The sequence below is a fragment of the Ischnura elegans genome, chromosome 2 (genome assembly GCF_921293095.1).
Source record: "Ischnura elegans chromosome 2, ioIscEleg1.1, whole genome shotgun sequence".
NCBI classification, from domain to species: Eukaryota; Metazoa; Arthropoda; class Insecta; order Odonata; family Coenagrionidae; genus Ischnura; species Ischnura elegans.
Window position 1 is genome coordinate 147913799 of NC_060247.1, and position 24050 is coordinate 147937848.

Below are 24050 nucleotides of genomic sequence, written 5' to 3' on the forward strand. Positions count from 1 at the left end.
TTTTCGCTCCCCATCAAAATCGTGCGTGAGTAGAGTTTACTCGTAACGCTGCCCTTTCCATCTTTGGTATTTCTACCATATCTCACCTACGCTCTCTATCACATTTGATTTCCCTGCGTATAATCTTTAGTAGAACTCAACGGGCCAATTTAATTCTCCCTATGTTTCGTTTCCAAGTCCCTGCTCGTCACTTACGTAATAACTGTCTTATTCATCTGTCTGATTCATATTCCCCTATTCCGCCTCTCCATATCTCAACGTTTCAATACAAATCCTTCCTATTTTAATTCCTGTAGTAAAAATTATCCTTTTTGGACTTCAGCCTCCTTTTCCGCCGTTTTCAAGTCCTCCCTAAAACTCAACCTAAAATATTCACCGCTCTCCAACCCCTAAGTCACTTTATTACGTTGGATCTTGATATTTAGCTATTTATATTGTTCACTGAATATTTTCAATTTTTTTTCAAAGTCAACCTATTAAAAGCCTTCGTAGGTGAGTAAAGAAAGTTTTATTCCGTTTTCGACAAAATGGTTGGGGATATTGCAATTGTCTTTTCTGATTGTTCTGCCCCTCCAGAGGGCCTGGCCTCCCTCGAATATTTTCTGCAAACTGTAGTAGACTTGCGATCTTGCTGCCAATACTGAGGGGTTAATATGACTTTCCAGGTAAACCTACCTTGACCGGTAGAGTACGTGTTCTGACGATTCTATCCGTCATCTCCCGCCGTATTCATTCATGGGCGAAACCCTTCATTCCCCATTCCGCCTTGGTATGAACTCCGGCGTTCCATTTCAACAACAGTGGGCCAATAGTGAGTCGCTAGTTCGGCGTCGTCGTGATCGCGCGCGGCGCATGCGCGTGGCCGTGAAACATTCGCATAACGACTCCCGCGGAAGGAGGGTGATGTCATCGATTCGGCAAGTCGCACGTTCGCGGCAGACGATTCTTCTCCACCATCGCCTTCATATATTCCTCCAAAAGGGTGACGCCATGGAAGACAATTGATGAGCGCACTGCGACACCACCACCGGGCTTTCCTTACGACTCGTTGGGCACGATCCAACTTCAAAGTATATATATTATGCAATTTGGCTGCGCAGTAACCAAGAGCGATGACAAACATCGGAAGCCCAACTTCAATATTGCTATTGCTGTTATTCTATGTCGGATTCATTTGCGCCCACCCCCCTTCAGTAAATTCAGGAAAAAATTTAAATGATTTGGTGGCTCTACGGTGATTTTTTTTATACTTCGCCGGTTCCTAAACAATATTTTATAAAAATTAATCAATATATTAAACCAACCAGTCAAAGAATCTCTCACCTGAGTATCATTGTCGCTGAGAGCTTCATATCACCCAGGCGCCGCGGAAAATAATGAACCGCCTCCCACCTACAAAAAGAACGCCCTTAATCTGCCTCTGGTCATTCTCCCAATTCTCCTATCAGCTAATCCTTTCAGACATACGTATTTCTTCTCTTTCACATCCCTCTTTACATGCTTCACCTATTTTACTCGAGGTCCTTCTTTCACGATGGTCTTCCTCAGGTTCTCAAGATATGGCCTATATAATGTAATGTAAAGAATGAGAAAGAAGAAGTAAAGAAAGAAGTAAGAAGAAAGAAGTAAAGAAAATAGAGAAAATCTACCTGGAGAAATTCTCCTGACGCCCTTAATAAACAGTAAGCCAAAGTATCCCACAGCTCTGCAACACATATGGTCTAGGCACCCTTAAATTATTACCTGCCTAAAGGCTGTTTTACACGGTACACGGAATTGCGCAGGTTAGAGCTGCATTAATTTCTAAAATGGCGTGGAATTGCGCGAATGCATGGACGAAATTAGAACAGGGGCTATTTTGCCGTCTCGCATCCACGCATTCTCGCATATGTTCTAGCAATTGACCGCTTTACACGACGCAATTTTGATTGCGCCTTCGCACGTACGTTAGATTGCGCAATTCCGTGTACCGTGTAAAACGGCCTTAATTGAACTCCTTAGGCAATTTGAAAAACGTAAGAGCATTATGCTTTACATGTCCATTTCTATCATTTCCACAGTTGCATACTCAAAAGCCTAATACATCGATGATGATTTCGATCAATCAAACTATCGAATAATCCTAGTGGTAGCCGGAGAGGGATAGAGGGGAGACATGGGGTCAGAGAGGGGCGCAGAGAGGGGGGGTGAATAAGGGGCATTTCGATGCAAAGCGCGCATCCGCATTTTAATGCACGCATTCATACGCACACAATGGACTGGGTGTGGACGGACGCGCAGGGGGGGGGGGGGTGTGGTGGTTAGGAGGATGGCCAGCCAGAAGGAGTAGGGGAAACCATTCTCTTATATTTTTTTATCGTTATTTTTATTTTCTCAGGGGTCGAAGACACGGACGCCCGCGGTGGTAGCCACGCAACAGGGCGATACGGCGAGGCGATAGTCCGGCGACGCGGAGTCGTGACTAATTGGCCGAATGTTTTTATTAAGAGGCTCCCCTCTCAAATACCGCCACCTCTTCGAGGTTTCGTGACAGTGGCGACCCACTGGTGTCCGCGCCCGTCACCTTCCTCGCGGGGTCTTTTATCTAGATCTCTTGGGCGGTCGCCGACTCTCGGAGTCTCTTGTCGTGCTGTCATTTTGGGAATATCTTTGGGCAACACTTCAGAGGGAAACGGACACAGCAGTAAGGGTATGAGGAAGCAATAGGGTTAACCATTTTTTTGATTTCGTTAATCGAAGGGTTGAGAAGTGATATTTTTTCTTAACATAGTTAGGTACAAAAAAAATAATTAAATATACAAGAGCTTAGTGACCTAGGGATACGAGTGGTTCTCTATCCTGTGCTGATATATAGTGACATAGGAATTGAATTTTTTCATTAAAACCTTTTCCCAACAACTTCAAACTACTTTAACTTTAAATCATTTTTCATCGAAACTATGAAAAAATCACTGGTATTCCTGGCCTCAATGGCCTCTCATCCCCTAAATTATGATAGGTTTTGAAAAATAAAGAAATACTCATGAATGGGCGGCAACTTTACTGATTTTTTTAAATTTGCAGTTACGGGGATGGATCAGGAAGATTTTTTCGTCGAAACTTGTCTTTTTTATTTATATAGTAACTATGCCTGTTGAGGCGGCTTGCGGGGTATTATGTAGACGTGTTTCTTTAAATGGTTTACAATTTTAGGTCTTTGTGAATGATTCGATTGGGTTAGCCGCTTGGGTGGATCCAGAATTTGTTTGATGATTTTTTTTTTAGAAAAGAAAGATTTTGATGAAAATGCTAGCGAGGAGTCCAACTTGGAGTGCAGCGCTTTACCGTGAGTTCACCCAGACGCTGAGGGAAGAGGACGAGATGGATGCATTTGAGATATTGGTCTGGAATAGGTGAATTGGAAGTGCAATGTGTGCATGGTGAGCTAGAAGAGGAAGCTTTTAGATCCGGAGGGATAGTATACAGCGACTACTAATTTGTTAAATATAATTTATGAGGGAAGAAAGTTAGGTTAATTAGAAAAAGTGAGAATAAGAATAGAATCTAAGGATAGAATGAAACGTAATAGACCGTGCTTGAAACTCAAGAAGGGTGGTTATTGTAAAATGATCCTTCAAATCTACCATAACCGTTTGAAAACTTTTTGTAATTAGCGCCTTGCAATACAAAATTTCTCTGGCTATCTGATCTTTGCTAGGAGTCGTACATTGTTGATTTATCAAGATGAATTTTAAAATCTTGTCCTATGCTGTTGGGTAACTTTTTATTTCCATGAGACACATTCCTGGGTTCTTTCAGAGATAATTATATTCTGCAGAAAACGTCACATTAACCATCTTGCCACAAGGATCCTTTTTTAACATATATTTATTTGTTAGGGATTAACAAAAATTTATGTAGATTCTTTCAGCCTCTTAAATCAGTCATTAAAAAATCATTATATTATCTCAAAGAGCATACGTCCAATTTTTTGTGGGTTTTCCCTCCATCGGCATGCAGAGCAAGAATACACAGCTTGGATAATTGAATTTTCTGGACCGACTTCTATTGAAATCTTATATTTCCCATTCCTACGGCTCACTCCCTTTGATTTTATCTAAAAATCTCAATCTCCTCCGTGCTTTTCCTCGCTTACCTAGCATTCTTCCCTCTAAAACTGTTTTCATCATCCCCTCCCCGCTCAGTATTTGCTTCACCCAAACCTTCTGTCTCCTCCATGTCTCATCTTGAAGCTGCGTCTCCTCATCCCACAAGTCCAAAACATATCCAGTACAATGATACATCATCTCTGAGGAGTTTTGTGGAGATATTTATACATTTTATTAGCTTTAAATAAAATGTGCGAAAATTATTGGTTTTGAACTGCTAAATCACGAAGCTACTTCTTTAAACAAGAATCAAGCCTAATGGCTAATAGATTTCCTCTTGAAATATTTCCACAAAGACTTTTATTTCTCCATACAGTATGACGGTGGTCCCTTTCCTGTTTTATTCTTTCTAAAAACTCTTACTAAGAAGGTATGCGGATTTAATGTTGATGCAAAGCTAGAATACACGGTCATTATGCGGGAATCCGTGGGCGATCAGAATATCTCGAGCACCGATCGAACTGAATTGGGCGATTATGCGGAGGTTATCTGCTCCAAAGATCGCTGATTTCGACTTCCTCTTTAAGTATTTCTGTTAGCATAAGCCCAGGAGGTGGCTGAGATGAAGATAAACGATTGAGATGGTGACAGGGGTCGTAAGATAGTCCGCATGCCGCGACCGATTCGGCACGGGATAAGAGGAAGGCAAGTACGGCCCTATTATATCGGCATAATTCGTCCGCAAGCCGTTGCCTGTATAAACATGTCTCCAAGCACCCCACTCGAAGATTGGAGGAGGGACTGTGGAATTTTAGGTGAAACTGGCTCTCCGCGAAGCAGGTGTTTGGAGAACGTGATCTCAGATGAGAAACTAAGGTGACGTCACGGTCTCCGGGTATCCACCGCGTTGTTTGATATCTGATAACGACAATTTTGACTGGCAAATAATCCATCATATTCAGGTCAGATGCTTAATGGTTAATATTCATTTGTCGAAGTGGTGATAATAGTATTCGCTTTTCAGTCACCTTTTCTCTGAATCTCTGAAGTCGTATTTTAGGTTTTAGAGAACTAAGGATTTATACTTTGCGTTAGTGTGTAATAGCTGCTCCTAATATTCCCTTCAGGTCGGCTCCTACTGTTCATAATGATATTGTAATCGAAACCAAGGTAGGAAATTAATTGTTTATGTGAAGCGTATAAAGTTAACTTCCTTTTACCGTATCGTGGTTCAATAAAGATAACCTGGAAACGTAAAGCAGTATCATCGCTTATTGGATGAGTTCAACCTGTGTATTCACAATCTCAGATTTGGAGTTTTTCATAAATACATACGATATTGCTCATTTTATAAAACTTCATGCTGAAATCATCTTTTTCCATTTTCCATTAGATCGCTGCGTGACTGAATGATATTTTAAGTAATAGCAGACGTTAAAAAAGAAAAAAAAGATTAAAATAATCACATTTATAGAAAAATATGCGCAAATTTTACCCCATAAAAATAGATAAATACTCTACTGTATTCATGCTTATTCGCCATTTTTCAATAATGAATAATATTTAGCAAAAGTTGTTGAGTATTCCATTCTACTTTCTCGTTGATGTTGTTTTCTAGGCGTTTATCCACTTGTCCTTAAGGCGACTTCAAGTAGATGATAATTTACTTTATTATCTCCTAAATTTGTATAGTGATAGACCTTAAGATGTATCCAGGACGGATGGGGAAACGCGGTCTATAAAAAGGCATTGACGCGATAGCAATCCTGAATACGGAATATAGCTGTCATCTACATATTCGTCGAGGATACCTCTCAGCAAACACGCCCCATTTTACTTTAACGTACTGTTTCTTTTATAACACTGATTATCGCGGAGAATATCCACCTACCTCCTTGAGAAGTGAGGAGAGTTTGTGTATAGATGTGGTAGGATTGTCAGAACTTCAATAAAGCCTGAATATTACGATCGTTTCTCACGCACAAGTTCAGAAATGGCAACTCAAATAATGAATCTCAGACCTCATAATTTACACGGATGGCAGCAGTCACCGTCCATATTTCCATCATGCGTTTTTTTCCCGTTTTCATTCACTGACCACGTATGTGAAGTTCAGTAGCAGCCAATCATTGCTCTAAATAAAACACATTTTATGGCAGCGATATTAAGCTCAATGATAACGAGCATGGTAGAGGTGAAGGAAGCCTATTTGGCTCGTAGTTTTCCGTGGTGTTCTGGATTCCGGATCTCTCTATTTTCCGGGTTCTCATCACGTTGGTTGTCAGAGGTTGACGTAGAATCCCGGCGAAACTCTCGTCTACGTCTGACAATCAACGCGGCGAAAATCCGGAAGATGAAGAGATCCACGAATAAAGGATGTCTCATAAGACTGTGCCGTAAATAATGGCCGTGGAAAATGATGTCATAAGTAACAATTTCCCTTGTATTGAACAGATAGATCGATAGATTAGATTAGACATGATTATTGCTTAGAGTTATTACGAATGGAAATAAGATATACATGTCATTATTGCAGGGTAGAAAGAAAGAGTACCTCGAAGGAGTACCTTTTTGTATCAGTTTTGAGCAACCTTCATATGATGTATACATTTCTAACATTGACAGCATAGCTAAAATGATCCCGGGACTTGTACGTGAAAAATTATCGTGTGATTCAGGTTCAACTGCTGTAAACGGAATCCAAGAGACACGTAGCAGTGTCCGCTGCGTGGCTCCCGGCCGGTACAGCGTGGTATTAGGGACACGGTCCCCCTTTCCGTTCGAACGGAGGGCCACCCTTCTTCTTGTGGTGCGTTCCTTGCCGGATACTACCCAACCTCTCCCCGAAAAAAAACGAAGGAATCAATCGACGACAGGGCTTTGGCGGCCCGTTTGGACCCCTCCCCCACACCCATTCTCCTTGTTTCGGGGTTACTCTTACGCGGAGATTGTCCCCACCTCCCACCCTCCGCACAAGTACGCCGAGCCTCCCACTCAGTGAAGGGACCGTGCTCTCGCGTCCACAAATTTATTTGCTGCTTTATCATTCCCTTGCCATCGCCACCAAGGGATCCTTTGCGTATTCAGTCCACATCTAAGCCCCCTCCCCCTTCTGGTCCTCCTCCCGTCTCCCCAAGCAACGAATTGTCCCCTCCCCAGCCAAAATCTCCTCCTTTTGAGCCACACTCGCGGCAACTTAACTTGACGCAACTTGGTTTATTACGACCCAGGCCGATCGGTCAAGCATTCCACCAATCACAACTCTGGTCATCCCGTATCCCTAGTAACAAGCTCTTAATTCTCCTGATTGGCTGCTTTCAGGTTCTCTCCCGCGTCTGTTCATCTCAGGCGACGACATGTTACGCAAGCGTTGCAGTTCGCTTCTTCTGGTCCGAAGTGTAGGATGCAGTTGGTGATTTCCTTGTATACATTTCCTTCAGCCGGGGGCCGGTTCGTTTTGGTGCGATTTCTTGTTTTCTCTGAAAACTCGTTTCCAACAGCTGGGAAGTGTGTTGCCATCTTCTCTATTGATATTATTTTGGTTTTTCTTTATATCGATGGCTCCTCTGATGAGTCTTGGACAGTAGCGTCTTTTTTTTGTGATCAATCTTGCTTCTTCCACATTTACATTGTGTTCCGGTCCGCTCCATGTTCGTTCGGCGATGGCTGAAGTACGAAACTGCCTGTTTTTAATGGCTCTTCGGTGCTCTTGAAGACGTTTGGCCGATGCCTGGCCGCAATCACTCTTCACCTCGTATACTTCTTCATGGATGCTTTCGGGCAGTTTGTCTTTGCTATTGCTGAGTAACTCTTCTGTCTTGGTGACGGAGGCGTAATTCCCCTTCCCAACCAAAACCTCCGCCTTTTGAGCCCCAATCATAACAACGTATCTCGGCGCAACTTGGTTTATAATGGCCCAGGCCGATCGGTGAAGTATTCAACCTATCATAATTCTCATTTCCTCATTCCTAATCAAAGTCTCCTTCTTCAATACCGTTCAAAACAGCATAACAAGACGTAATTTGGTTTATTATGACGTAGGCCGTAAGTGAAGTATTCCACCAATCACAGCTCCGGTCATAGCAACGAATTCTTATTTCCTTATCCCTAACCAAAATCTCCTCCTTCATCCCCGTTCAAAACAACTTAACTTAGCGTAAATTGGTTAATTATGACCCAGGCCGATCGGTGAATTATCCACCAAATCACAGCTCTGGTCATAACGTGTCAACAGCAAAGAATTCTCATTTCCCCATCCCTAGCCTAAGTCTCCTCACTCATACCCGTTCAAAACAACTTAACTTGATGTCACCTGAGTTATTTTTGGCCACAAAAAAGTACTGCAATTCTCCTTCAATCACGGCACAAACCGTGCAAATGCATCTCCACCTGAATATCACCCTGCGAGCAACCTATAGGATGTTTGGCATGGGGTCAACAGCATGCGACAGGATCGCCACAAGCAAACCACTCGGTCGTTAAAAAAACACTCATAATAAAAAAAACAATACACGTACATTCATGCAGGACGGTTGAACCCACACTGAGTGGTATTTGCATCGTGCAACACTCGTGGTATGGATTTTGAAGGATTTGGATGGTTTTTATGGCTGACAAAATTTTGTCTCCGAAGAATTGGAAGGACCCAGCCCACGTTCCGCACCCCAACCCCATGGGATGCAGCCTCACCATGTTCTCTTGCGTATTTAAACTCTCTCGATAGACAAGACTATATCAACTGCTACTGTTTGATTACAAGAGAAATTTGAGCATTTCTCAACTAATGACAATCCAAAGTCGAAATTTTTCCGTTTATATTTGCGGTTAATCAACAGACACTTTTTTTTAGTTATCAACTCCTTAGTTACGCTAATTTGAGTTAAATTTAGCCGCTTCGAAGAAAGCTTTATCCTTCTTCTTAAAAACAAAAACTTTTTTGTCTCCCTCTCCGCCTCCCGCTGACCTTCCCGTCATGACCTCCACCTTTATACTTCTTCTCTCTCTCTGTCTTTCCCTATTCCTTAAGCTTTCCCAAAGCCCTCCCTTCTCTTCTTTCCCTCCCTGAACGGCAACAAATTTAGTGATTTCTTATCCTGAGCAAGGTTTCAAGGAAAGCGCGGGTGAGGTCGCTTCAAGTCTTTCCGTCTGCAGCCAGCGGAATACCAAATCAAGGTTTGGGTGTGTTTAGGTTGCCATAGCGACGCGGAAGCTCAGGGTTGGGATATTGGCCGTAGGCCGTTCGCAATGGTTTTCCATTCGTAATGGTCATGCAGTGAGAAGTAAAATACTTTTTAAAATTCCACGAAATTCGTGGATTGATGAGGCATTTAACGCAACTGGTTTAACCGCGTCAAAAGTGCAGGCCCCAATTTTTGTTTTCCCAAAGGCTGGTAGATCTCGGTGAACCAAATTTTTGCTTCATTAATTTCAAAAATATTAAACGTTTAGGGCAATATGTACAAAGATGTATAAGTAATTAAAGCCATAGGCGGATTTAGGGGGGGCACGTGCCCCCTTCCCCCCCTCCTAAGCCTGCCGTTGGCCTTTCAAGGCTGATTTTTAATACGGTTATCATTACGTTCGTTTTGTTTTGTGTATTGCGGAGCCTCAGTCATTTAATTTCATACTTATAACTTTTAATGACTTTCATATGAATAGGTATAAAGAGAATATTTCGTACAGTAATTGTTGCATGTCATTTTTAATCCCAAATATGAGAAGACCGTTTGCGTGTAGGACCCTTGTGCCCCCCAGAAATAATCCTGGATCTGGCCTTGCCTGTCGGATCCTTCAGAAAAAAATCCTGGATCCGCCCCTGATTAAAGCCGTAACTTTTTATGTTGTAGAGAATACATTTCTAGAATGGTCGATTTCAAGGACTTGAAACTCATCAGCTGTAGCCTCAATGCCGTATTTTTTTAAGGAATAGAGAATATTGAAAACAGCGAATGGAGCAGTTTTCGTCTTGAATAGCATTTGAAATATGGAATGATTCACCCCATTTGAATGACTCCAACATGGAGAAGGAGGATCTAATTATTTCCCGTCGAATAGCATTAGTGTAACCTTCCCGGGGTTTTCACGTGGCTAAACTCTGAACTCTTACGACCTTTCGAGCTGCAAACTGTCACACATTCTCAAGGCAAAAATGTCCTTGCACATGTTCTGTCACTACCTTGCACTATCTTAACCTTGAAGCAAATCCCTGGTTGAAATGTCGGCAAAAATTACTCATTTACCCTCGTAGAAATTTCACATATCCTTCTGAAGAAGTATGTACCCTACATAGGAACGCGGTTGTGTTGAAACCAGTCGATTTATTTATTTATTAATCCTAGAAAATTTACTAAGTTCTGAGGTTATTCTAGCCATGTCAAAGTGTTTACTATTCTACAAAATTTTCGTTACATTTCTGGTTTCACCGCATTGTGGCGTCTTCAGACATATTAAATATGTTGTATCAACATGAATTTAGAAACTTCCACAAAGTGAATTATGATTAGCTATACATTTCAATGAAGCTTCGAGCAAAAAAACGTTACGTAGGTTGGGTAAAAGACACAGTTAAAAAAGTACTCTCACAGCACTTGAATTCTTATTGACCCTGCCATCTTAATTTCTCTGAATATTTATGATTTATTTATACTTACGGTGTTTTTTGTGGTTTAAACATGGTTATGATAGTAATGAAAATGAAAGAATCAGATTCGTGTAAAATTTGGAGTTGACCTATTGAAATAAACCCGAAATAATTACCAACAATCACACCATATAGATGGGAGAATTCTAGTGTGTGAGCAGAGTATATTTTCTTCTTAACCATCAGTACCCGCTTCAAGCCCTCTGCCAGTTTCGTTCATTGGAGGGTTCTTTCTCCTCTCAGTCATAGCTTTAACTCGCTCATCTTCCATTTAACTCACCATGTCCTCTAATTTTCCTCGTCGTTTTTGTTGCGTAAAACTGCAGACTCCATCGATGTCCACGTTTTTACCCTGATACAAGCGTTATTACCCTCATTCCTGTTCCCTTCTTCATATTCTGCTTAAATCCGCGTCTTTAACTCTCTGGTGTTTGTGAAAGCCTCTTTTCCTTAAGCTTTCTCCTCGTTCTTAATATCTTAACAATCGTTCCCATTATCCTCATATGTACTGCGCTATCTGTTAACTGTTTTGTTCTACTTCTTGCCCTTCCGACTTTTATAGTAAACCTCGATTTCTATGTCCTACTTCTTTATCCCTGGTTCTTTCTGTTCGTCATTTATCCTGAGGAATAAGTTAAGATTTTTTTCTTGCAGTATGTACCTTCGAAACCAAACATCTATGTCGTCAGAAAACGTGAATTGATAATTTTCAACGATTATGATGTCTTTATAATTCATAATACCCTAATATACTTCCGAAACATGCAAACCTAATTCTAAATCAATCTATATAGCTTTAAATCTATAGACATAATATCTATGTGCGAGAGCCAATTTGATGGTCGACCAATCTAACTTCTCGGAAGCCGATATAAGTGTGTATAATGATATTAAAGGCATTCTTTCTTCTGTGAATGAATGATTTTTCGTCTGAGGCCTGACTGATTAGTAAGCTTAATTCGAATTGATTCATTTCGTTTTACACAACAATACATATGGTCACCGGTGAAGATGGTATGGTATGGTATTTGGAGGAGGCGACCGACAGCTGAGGTCATTTGCGTCATGGGGGAAAGGTATGGAAGGAAGGGTGGAGAGAAACCCGGCGTCGGCATTAGCCTGCTCTTAACGAAAGGCGCCAAGGGGACCACGGCTTAACGTCCCATCCGACTGATGGAGTGTTGCCATTGAAATGTCCTCCACACAACACTCAAGCAGGGATCGGGCAGTCTCAGAAAATTCTCTGCCACTGCCGGGATTTGAACCGGAGCCCGCCGGGTGGGAACCCAACACTCTAGCCACCACACCAACCCGATCCCCCCCGGTGAAGATGCATTGAAGTATTTTCTCCTTACTTGCATCCGATTCAGTGGTTGGCAATGTGACCCTTAGAAGAGACTCAACTGTCGTTGTTCCTTAGTGTGATAATTTTTATCATTTGTGTCTGTTGATAAATCATGATCAGTCCGTGATCTGGATGACGATTCACATTATAATTATTAATGCTAATTAGTCAGGGCTCTTTCTTCTTATCAGAACTAGCTATTGGTCTCCATTGTCAATATTTGTTAGCCAGATATTTTCAGGATGTGTAATCATTTTTGTTGATTTGCTTGTGCCACAAAAAGGTAGTGACGTCTCTTTTGTTTTTCCTCCATAGTGTCCTCGCTGATGTCTATCAACAGTGCGTCTCCATACAAAGGTTTCGACCGAGCGTTCTGCATACGAATGAAGTCTACGCTAACCAAAAGGGGATGCCACTTCAAATCTTCAGGGTACAGGGTGAGTATGAAAAAATTAATGCATCATATTTATCGATTATTCGCAATATATCTCTGTAATTTCATGCGCGGACCTTGAACAGCTTCAAAAATTATTCCGTCAAGTTAATAAATGACGTTTCACTAAGCTGTCCGCTTTCGTATGTCTAAAATTAATTATGCCTTGGATATTAAATAATTTTAAAGAGAGACACTTTATGTATTTAGCCCCACATTGAAAATCACAGACTAAGCCAAAAATTTAGGTCATATTAATTCAGGCATGCACTCTGATATCAATATGATCACATCATGGAGTGAAATTATGTATTTCAAATAAGTCGTTGTAACCTTAGCTTACAGCTTTATCTTCACCTAATTGCATGCTCTGATTGGATTTTTATCTAATTTATTTTTCATATTTATGTGTGTAGCTTTTACGATTTGCAATAATTTACACTGAACCATTCCTATTTCAAATAATTATGGCCACTTCCATCTCAAGGGCTCTTCCTCCAGGTAAATTAGACAATTCCACGCTAATGTGTTCTTTGAAAGCGAATGGAAAGGAATTTTTTATTACCATATATCACTCAGATCACTAAAATGTCTGGCTGACTAAATAGTTTCACATTGTTGGTGATATACTCCATTTACCTGATGGAACTACCTTTGGCATGGAATTCAGTGAAATAATTTGAGCAAACCCAAAAAAAATTAATGTCTGTAGTCCATTCGCTGTAAATTAAAAGTGACGTTCGCTATAAATGGTGAGAACTACTTCTCCCTACCCCATTGATTGCCTCTTCGGAGAGAAAAGGGACTGAAAAATTACGTAATAAGGCTCTGTCATTCTAAATTTACTGCCAATGGACTATGGACCTATTTATTTATCAAATAGTGGCCATGAGACTGTGAATACAGAGTCATACAATCGCGCGCAAAATGGAAGGTTTTGGTGTTCTATCCCAGACGCCTTCGAATTCTTTTTCAGCAAACACCTACGTCCAGGAGGGATGGATCGGGGAATTCTTCCAATTACCAGGTACCACCTGAGTAGTATTTCCCTTTCAACATATTTGTAAGTCGCCACACAAGTATGAAAATTTTAGGCGCCGATTGGTCCTATCGGTAACTTTTTCGTGTTCCAATATCGCCCCAAATATCCCACTTTTTCGTAGAATGATTACCCCTTCACAAATTCAACTTCCGAACATAATTTGTTTTATTACATGTTACTGGCAGTATGTTTATAATTTGTGCCAGCGTTTTTCCTTCCGTTTGATTGAGTGCATTAAAGTTAGATTTACACCATGAATAGTCTCTCTTTTTTAATATTTTATTTTCAATGTGGGGTCCGTAACGAGAGCTCTCTTATTAATCTTTTATGGTCATCGTACGCTAATCATTAATCAAATCCGTACAAATCGTGTTAGCATAATTAATAAGTGCATTATAAAACTTTATCTTTGCTCTTTTGCATCAGTTCTTTGTAAGGGATGGCAGTTAAGATGTAACGCTTTGCGACAGTGACATATTTTTTTATTTCCGCTATAACCTGTTCCATAAAGTATTAAGTCTCGTGAAAGATCCACATTCTTGTACCACACATCAACGGGCTGTAGTGGAGCCCTTGGTTAGCCCAGCTCTTAACAGACGTCCCCCGTATTAGGTGGTCCTGGTGCTATGCCGGCTTCGACCGCAGTACAGCTTCGGCCGCGGCGGCGCTGCCGGCAACAAGTCCCCGTCTCCGCCGCTGCTCGGGATGGTGGCGCTGGCCATAGCGCTGCCTCCCCCCTCCGTCCACGAGATCCGACTGGAGTCGGACATGTTCGTCACCAGGGTCACGTTCGACTTCCGGATAGCGCACTGTGAACCCAGGTGGATTATACATAATCCTTACTTATTCCTCTTCCATTTCCTCACCATCCAAAGCCTGCATTCACTCTTTCTTTTCCGCTTATTTTTCTTTCTTTTCATTTCAAGACGTCATCATTCTAATGGGGTAACCATGCCATTTTTCAAATGCTCCTTAAGACGAACTCTGCCCCATTTACTGCATGCGTAAAATTCCCTATTCTTTGAAAAATACAACATTTAAGTTACAACTGATTTCAAAGCACTTGAAATAAACCATTCGAGAATTTTATCCGCTCCAACTTTTAAAGTTACGAATTTAAATGTTTATAAATTTTTTACATGTCGTCGTAAACGTTTAATATTTTCTAAAGTAATGAGGCCAACATTTAGTTTACCGAGTTGAGCTTTTTTCTCGCCTTATGAGACACTAATATAATTTTATTGTGGAATATCTGATATGTGATTAAAAATGGCATCCTCATTTTCCATTAATAGGCGTTTCTTTATTCATTCCTGCTCATAGTTTACTTTTATTCTACGGCTATACTTTCTTTATGCTTTAAATTACGAAATGCAATTTCGAAGAGCTTCAAATTGCCTTATGCTAATGTGGCACATAAATATTTGTATCAATTGATTGTTAAATTTTGTGTGCATTAAACGGTAGTGAATCATCAATCTTCATTTTTTAAATTTTTTTTTCATGAAAACAGAAAATTACCTGTTGCATAACCGTGTCTCTTGATTCTAAACTTAAACTTACATAAACACATACTTTGTAATGTCATCTCATCTTTTCTAACCCCTATAAATACATTTTTACATACCATGATGTATGCATGTATAATAGTATGTAATTGATTATATCGCATAGGCCTGGTCAATTGCATTACATTAATATTGTTATGTTTTCATAAAGCCTTCGATTGCATGATTTAAATGTTCTAATTTTTTTAGAACAGTTAATTGAACTTTCAAGCCCATGAATGAGAGTTTTTCCTTACAATTTAAAATACAGATCTTAAATATTCTTCATTGTATCGATTTTTTAGTCAGTTAACTTAATAAACTAATTAAGTAATTAATAACTAATCAAACTTATTTACTAATATAATTAAGTTACTGACATTGTCGCTGTTTTTGTGAGGCTCAGTGTTAATTTAAAACCAAATTAGTTCAATTCAGTTGTTTTTTCTGAATTCATTAGTTTTTTCTTTAAAGTAGCAGTTTCAATTGAATTACGAAATACAATTTCGAAGAGCTTTAAATTGACTTATGCTAATGTGGCACATAAGTATTTGTATCAATTGATTATTAAATTTTGTGTGCATTAAACGGTAGTGAATCATCAATCATCATTTTTAAAATACTTTTTTTTCATGAAAACAGAAAATTACCTGTTGCATAACCGTGTCTCTTATTGATTCTAATTTCTCAGGGTGAACGAGCTTCTTGACTTCACTGCGGACGAATTGACCGGTAAAAACCTCTATTCCCTCTGTCATGGCGAAGATGCTTCCAAACTACGAAAGTGCCATGTAGACCGTGAGTAACTATTTTTGCCGCGTTATAATTATTATTTACTTTTAGTATTTATCAATATCCAGTAAAAATTATAAATGTAAAATTTTCCCTCTCTACAAAACGCCTTATTAATAATAGGTGGAATGTTGATAGATTTTATTGGTCGTTTATGCATTTCAAAATTGATCTCATTTAATGGCTGAAATTGTACAGCATCTTGCGCACGATGGCAATTTCTTATTCATTTGAAGAAGATTGCGCTGCGTCAATTGCACCACATAATTATCAGTCCTGAAAAATTATACATGTGCTCACATGCCAAAATAAAAGTTAATATTTTGTCATAAATTATAGTGATTCAAGCAAGTAAGATTTAAGAAAAACTATTGGTGATGAGAACTTTGCCAGTTTAAATTATTATGACCAGATTATGTTTTTATCTTTATTATGGAATCTCAGTATTTTTAAAATAATTTTTGTCCATTTTTGACCCTCTATATTTTCAGTTTTCCAACTATAAGACAATTTTGTTGAAAGATTTTGGCAATCATTGTGTCAGCTTTTTAATATTTCAAGAGTGTTATTTTTATTTGAAAATGTGCCCATTTTAACGATTATCTCGATGAAAAATTTAGATAATTAAAGAAACATCGAAGACCTCTACCTATTTTGTCAACATTTAGCATGAAAAATGTGGGAAAGTATCAATTATTTGCTTAAATTTCACTGACGACAGCAAATTTTATATCTGTGATTATTAATTATTTCTATATTTAAAAAAATTATCTGCTATGACTGAAAATCAATTAATGTGGTATATTGTACCGGTTTTGTTTGATTTCCAAGCCGCTAAACCAGTAAAGCATAAACATGGTATTTTTTATTTTCTCATTTCCTTCAGTGATCAACAAAGGCCAAGCAATGAGTCAATATTACCGAATTATGAACCGCCATGGGGGATACACATGGATTCAGACCTGTGCAACGGTTGTCTGCAACTCCAAAAATGCTGATGAGCAAAACATCATATGCGTCAACTATGTCATCAGGTGAGCCGTCAATTATTTCTACTTACAATTAGTTAAAGAATATTCCGTATCGTAATCAGTAACCTTCCTATTTTCTTCAGTATATATTTTATAGTCTTAATTATTGAGAGTGTATGGAAGAACTGCTGTACAAAATGGATTTCAATTCAATTCGTTTAACATAAAATGAGAGATTTATCCAGGTTTGCTTCAAAACCAGTATTAGTTAGTAATATAATTAAAATTCTTAAAAAGTTAATTCGGATTGAACCTAAATTAATTCCTAAGAATTAAGTTCATTCATGGCTTCAGCCTTATTTTCGTATATTTTTTAGATAATTTTTCATATAAAATAATTATTTAATTTCGTACGAATGTTATCATTTTTTAGTTTTGAAAGGAAGTTCTCATTGCTTTATCTGCTATTCCTCTATCTTCTCATTTTCCTAAAGAATATGACATTTCTTTCCAAAGATTTTGGCAGATATTAGAACATTGTGGTGGCTAAAATATTCCCACCCTGTGGGTCTTAGTTTCACATTCTGCCAATAGTAGACATTTTCAGATTTTTCTGTCTGTTGAATGGGGTCCTTCATTGTCCTTTTGGCGACCTTTATTTAGGGTACGGTAATACTGATGTGGAGTTTCTCTCCGCCCTTCCCTCCTTACCCCTCCCTCATGGGGCTAATGACCTTAGCTGTTAGTTGCCTCCTTCAAACAGAAGTGTTAAAAAAGATTTGGGCACTTTTTTGTCTCTATTTTTCATTGTGTAATTGGAGATATCAGGCAAGAATATGTGGAAGAGATGCATCGCTTCACTTGTAAATGAAGACCACTTCCACTCCTAAAATTTTTAATACGACCAGTTTTGGTATGATGCTATTAAAAGTGTTTCTTTGTTTAGCTATGTTAGAAGAGGTAGTTGTGCATATTTATCAAATAAAATTAACTTTTACATTTAATACTACCTTCATTATATGTGTGGTGTAAGTAAGAAGATAATGAGGTCAATGGGATAGGCATTAAACCGTTCTAGGATTCTGGGGGATACCACTACTTCAAGTGTTTCCTTTCTGAATTTTTTTATTAATTTAACCTTCTCAAAACTGTAATAAGTTAACCCTTTTCAAAACTTTAAGTAAGCCTTATTTTTAACGACCCTTTTGAATGATACTGAAAGGGGTTGCCTACTCTGTGTGAGTGGTGGTTGCCATCAGTGGCGCAGCAAGGGGGGGTTTTAGGGGATAGAGCCCCCCCATAACTCAGATAAAATTTAATCCATTTTACTTAATTGGATAAATGTAACTTATAGGATAGTGTGAAGATCAATAAAATATCGCTCAGAAAGCCTTAAAACTCACCGTTTTAAACCATTTATCTTAAGATTTTTCTGGGGAAGGCCACCCGCACCTACCGTATTCCACACCCCCCAGTATTATTTGCTGCCAAATCCCCCCCCCCCCCCTAGCCTTAATTCCTAGCTGCACGCCCTCCCATCTCAACTTAGATTCATCAATTTTTTCTGGGGGGGCCTTGCTGAGGGCCTTCCCCTGGACCCAACTAGCTACAACCATGGTCAAAAGGGACATTCATTTCATTGATTTTTGGTACTAAAATAAGTGTGATACTTAATGTTACTTAATCTTTTGCAGCCGGAAGGAGTATGGCAGCCTGGTGATGGATTGCTGCCAGTTGGAGGGTGAGGAAGGTGAGGAGGGTGAGGAGGATGAGGAGGAGGAAGAAGAGGAGGAGGAGGAAGAGGAGGAGGAGGAGAGGCCTCAGGGACTCGTGAAGAGGGAGGGAGCGGATCCTGAGAACGGCTCGCCCGATGGAGATCGTGGAGGTGTGTATTACTTTATGCTATATTTCTTACACTACTATTTTTGATGCTCCATTGTGAAAATATATGCTTTATAATTTTTTGATAGTTGGTGATATGGATGCGTTATCTGGTATTGTTCTAAGTAAATAATTGAAAAATCGGCTGTTTGCACAGTACATATGATGCTATTCTGGGCATTGTGTTTTAAAACATCTGCCTGGTATGATATGCTTGCACATTCTTTAAATTATATTGTTTTTCAATTTTTGACTGCAGAAGCCCTTGAAAATGACATAGAATGTAGAATCCATGGTTGGAAGTGGAGTTTCATGTAAAAGTGTGAAAATTACCATTTGCAGTTTATATATTATCATGGATATATATTGCATTTCCGACAGGTACAGCCCGACGCAATTTCGTGTAGTTGCATGTATTTGAATCACAAGCCCATGTATATTTCTTAGATTTTGATTACTACCTACATGTAATTACTTAAGTCTGAGTCTCTGTGTGTATATTTATGTGATTTCTTAACTTTCATGTGGAATCAAACTTTATTTTCTCTCTGAACATCATTTTTTAATGTTAATAACTGGAAAATTATGAGATTTTTGTATAAAAATTAGTGGGAATTCCTTTCCCTGAGAAAAGATTGACTTCTAAATTGTGGCTGGTTCTATCATAAATTTCATTTGGGCTTTGATGGGTAAATAATGGTGGAGGATTTCATTATTACCTTTGGCATTATAAAAAAATAAAATAAATGGAGATGCATTGGAGATAGGACTTCTCTTTTTTTTATCAACTCTGCCGTACCTAGAAAAATGGTGAGGTTCTAAAATGGTGTTCTTTGAGTCTCTCTGAAAGGTATCAATTGAGAGGGTGAGAAGCCAAGGGTTACAAGTGATATTTTTCTCAACAGGGTTAGGTAAAGTTAATTGTTCGAAGAAATACAAAACTTGGTTGCCATGGGATATGAGTGAGTTTCTGTTCTGTGCTAATATCGAGTGGAAATTCAAATGCACTGCTAAATATCTAATTGATGTGGTTTGTTTTCTATACCTAATTTCTGTACCTAACACTGCACAGAAAAAAGAAATCACTTGTACCCCTTGCCTTCTCACCCACTCAATTGTTAATAAAAGTCAAGAAAAATTTAGACTGATAAATGGTAACAAGGGTATGTGCTTGTATTTTTGTTTGCAGAGGGGAGGCGAAGTGGAGGTCGAGGTGGTCGTGGTGGTGGCGGAGGAGTGGATGGGCCACGAAGGGGCTCTTCCCCACCCCCTGCACCTCCTCCGCCCCCGCCCTCCAACCTGGAGGAGGAGGAGGACGCAGGAGGGGGGGCAGGAGGCGGCAGCGACAATGGGGGTGGACCCAGGCGGATGGACCCACAGATGCTGACGCCACCTGCCGAAACTACTGCGAACCAGGTAAAGGACGCCTTCATTACGAGGTACAGTTGAACTGCCTAGGAAGCATTTCCAGTGCCTAATCCCTCTCAGCCTGTGTTACCTCGTTGTACCTGTCACATTAACACAGCATGCTAAGAGGGAAACTGTCATATTGGGAGGAAACTAAAAATCGCAGCCTATAACTTTTTACCAATACCTCAATTGAGTAAAATATGTTTTCCAAGGCTATACCAAGGGAGTGCAGGCTTTCTTAGTGGGCAGGTTAAGGTACTGAGCATGGAGGGGATTGGGTAGAATTTTTATTAGTATTGAATTATACCCTTTAATTTCCTTCTTTGCCTTCCTTGTACTCAATACTATCTGCCTGCTAAAACTTCCTGCTTACCTGCCTACTAAAAAGTGCAGTCTAGGGGAATTGATGTTATTCAACCTCTGCATGGCTACGTTTATTACAGTAAGTACCTGTATAACGATGGGGTTAAGGACAAGAAAGTCCATTGTTAATCGCGACCCTAGATTTTGGTTAGGTATTAATGGCTGGCAACCCTCATGGTACATGGTTTCTTTCTCTTTCTTGTATTTATCTGTAGTGCTTGCATGCACACTACTTACTACTGCATACAGTGTACTGCAGGAATTTGGTATGCGTTTTCTTTAAAAGTTAATACTTAAGTATGTACAGTGGCATATAACTTTATTTTTTGATAAATGAAGTCCGTTGTAACTTCGAGTTGTCATTAAACAGGTCGTCGTTCAGTGAGGAATTACTGTAATTGAAAATACCTCAACATTTCAAATTCTTCATGAAATAGTCGTCTACTACTATACCTTCCATCCTCATGAAATTAGCTTCAAATATTTAAATAAAGGCTTACAAAATTGCACTAGAACCTACAAGAACCTTCAAACTAAGGTGCAGTTGAACTACCTAGGAATCATTTCCTGAGTCTCTCAACTCTCTTCATAATTGTATAATTTTTACCTTGCATAGGAATTTTCATGCCTGGTGGGCACAAAAATGCTGGAAATCCTTACTTATTTTGTCTTGATAAATTTGAAAGTAATAAAGCTTCTTAATATATTTTCACTTGAATCTCCAGTTGAATTAATGAAGAGCTTCTACCATATAAGACAACAGCAAAGTTCTCATGTGGAGGGCACTTTTTTTGCCTGTGTATATTGCATTAGACAATGTAGCTTTTGAATGTACTCAAGATATTTGATGAATGTTTGAATATCAGGTGAATTGTAATCATTTTACTCTGAGATTTCAGTATAAAAACTTTTATTGAATCTTCATTGAACAGAACAACATAAATACAATTTAAAACCCATTATTGAATGACGAGACAGAATGACCAAATTAATTGAAAATATGAATCTCATACCAATAGCAGAGTCATAGAAAAAGGATATTTGGTCCAATAGAGCCAGGTGTGAGAATCTAAATAGCACCTTCGTCAAAGGCTTACATTGCACTTCACATGCTTTAGATACCCTCATTCTAACTCCACTTGGTTTAGAAGGAGGGGTTATATATGGTTGGCAACTCCGAGCATTCACTGGTTTGATGCAATTTTATTTTCAGAGCAGAATCATCTTAATAATAAAATAGCTCTGTTCACCTAGTTCTGCTATGATTGAATAGTCATAATTTTTTTCATTTTTCCACCTCTGAATCTTTAATTGTATGATTTTTCTTTTTCACTACCATAGGAAAAATGAGTCAGTATATCGGTCCAGCCACTGTTGACTGCCAGTATAATTATTGGCCATAGACACATGCAACAAATGAAGTGATTCATTGTAATCTTATCAGAGAGGGACAGTGAATGTTGCGGTATTTGATTCTAAATTTGTACTCGTGTATTTAAACCATTGAAACTGTGCCCTTTGAGCATACCAGCGATTGACGGGTAACCCTATGTGACTAAGGTGCTTAAAATCATTTTAACCCCATTCCATTTCCTCTGCGGCCCTTGAATGCATGTTTGGCGTCGGGATCCTGTGCAGTTAAACTTCTCTCATCAGCATGTAGTGTGAATGAAATAGAGTTTAGTTTGGGACATTATGTAGTGGTAGCCTTTTTTCCTAGGCCTTGCATCACATAGCCATGGCTCTTGAAATAATTACTTGTAATAATCTTACATTACATTCTTAAGAAATTAGTTCTTAGTTTTTTCATTTTGAAGGAAAAAAATTGCTTTCTAACTTTCACAGCTACTCTTCAAACCTGTAACATTACATACACATGTTCTTGTCATGCGGGTGTATAATAACAAATAACTAAAAATTTCTCTAGATATATTAGCTGGTAATAATCTGTTACAATTATTTTTATTCTAAATAAATTAATTCCTATTTATTTCATTTTAAAGAGAAAAAAATAATGTTCTAACCCTGATAGCTTCTCTTCAAACCTGAAAGATTACAGTAATGATTTTAAACTGTACCAGGTGTGAAAATGAGAATAGCACTGAATGCAAAGACCTACATCACACTTCTTCACATTTTTAATGTGCATTAGAGAAGTATTCTTTAGCCATATTCCCAGTGGAGCCACATTTACATGTATCTGATGTCTTATATCCCTGTTTTTTAGGAAGGGAAATTTTAAAGCTATAACTTAAAGCTCAGCAATGGAGGAACTTTGGAGTTCTCATCTCAATATTTATATCACTGAAAAAACATGCACTCGATGGCCCTGAATCAGATATTGTTTTTATCTAGTTCTGGGAAAAGAACTTCTTGCAGCTTATTGTTAATCTTTACCTGGCCACATGGATTTTTTAAGTCATTCCACCATTAAGGTGGGTTACTATAGAACCTTTAGCAAATCACCTTGGCCTTGCTAATTGATCATAGAAGCAGTCAAAACTAGTGATGGGTCGATTCCAAAATTTTATCGATTCCGATCTCGATTCCGATTCTGACATTTCGATTTCGATTCTACCGATACCGATTCCATCGATTCTGATGCCATAGGCTCCAAGAAAAATATCACTTAATTCCAGGCAACAAGAAAACTACTTTTAAAAATATTACTCTGTGAAAGAGTCAGTTGATAAAGGAATCTTTCATATCATTAATATGTAATTAAAATATAATAGCTAAATTTCAAAACAGAACATACCTGAAAAGTGGTGTTACATGATACGTATTATTTTAGAATATTGGCACTCATAATATGTCGACAATATATATATCCAAACTACAAGGGAGAGCCCTGAGTACAGGAATTTTCATAGCTGTAATAAAGATTGCATACTACGTATATGAATCATGTAATATTTGGCCCTTTCAAATTCTCAAGCAGAAAATCCAATTATTCTACATGCTCAGCCAGCAGGTTTTGACGTCTCCATGTTACAGTATTACTGCCTGCAGAAAATTGCCTTTTGCTACACATGTGTGTTATTGGGCAAGTACTTTCCCACCAAAATTGCAAGATTTCGGAGACTTTGGAATTTTTATTAAAAATTATATCAACGATTTGTTGGATCTTGAATCTTAATGGAATTCAAGTGGACGAAGCGAACAACTATAGAACTAAACTTTAGTTTTGTGGAGCCAAAAAAAATGCTTTACTTCTCACGTCATTGAATCAACCTTTAAATCTCTTGCTTTTTTAAGTTCAAGAAAGAAACTAAACGCTACAAATGAATATTACATCGGACGGACGCAGTAATAGAAAAGGCTAAAAGAGCCTTGTGGTGTGAAAACTTCCCCTACCGCGCGACTCACCTCGGCGAGAGTGGAAAGGGAAAAAGGGTATTGCTTGTTGCCTTTCACGGAAACAGTTCATTTTTCTCTCTCTTAAGCATGCTGACTTAATCTCTTCACTTTACTTCAATACCCGAGGCATATTTCTTACGCGCGGGATGGTTCCGAAAAATATCCAATCCTTAGTATT

The 24050-nt window shown here is 38.8% G+C and overlaps 1 protein-coding gene across 1 annotated transcript in view; it reads left to right on the top strand.

The window, feature by feature from the left end:
• Window positions 1-24050, top strand: part of LOC124153312 (protein trachealess-like) — a 216883-nt gene that overhangs the window by 185609 nt on the left and 7224 nt on the right. Inside the window, exons 8-14 of the mRNA XM_046526408.1 lie at window positions 12389-12510; window positions 13483-13533; window positions 14161-14369; window positions 15787-15893; window positions 16774-16921; window positions 18553-18743; window positions 19929-20155. Coding sequence (XP_046382364.1) covers window positions 12389-12510; window positions 13483-13533; window positions 14161-14369; window positions 15787-15893; window positions 16774-16921; window positions 18553-18743; window positions 19929-20155 — 1055 coding nt within the window. The remainder of the gene's footprint in view (window positions 1-12388; window positions 12511-13482; window positions 13534-14160; window positions 14370-15786; window positions 15894-16773; window positions 16922-18552; window positions 18744-19928; window positions 20156-24050) is intronic.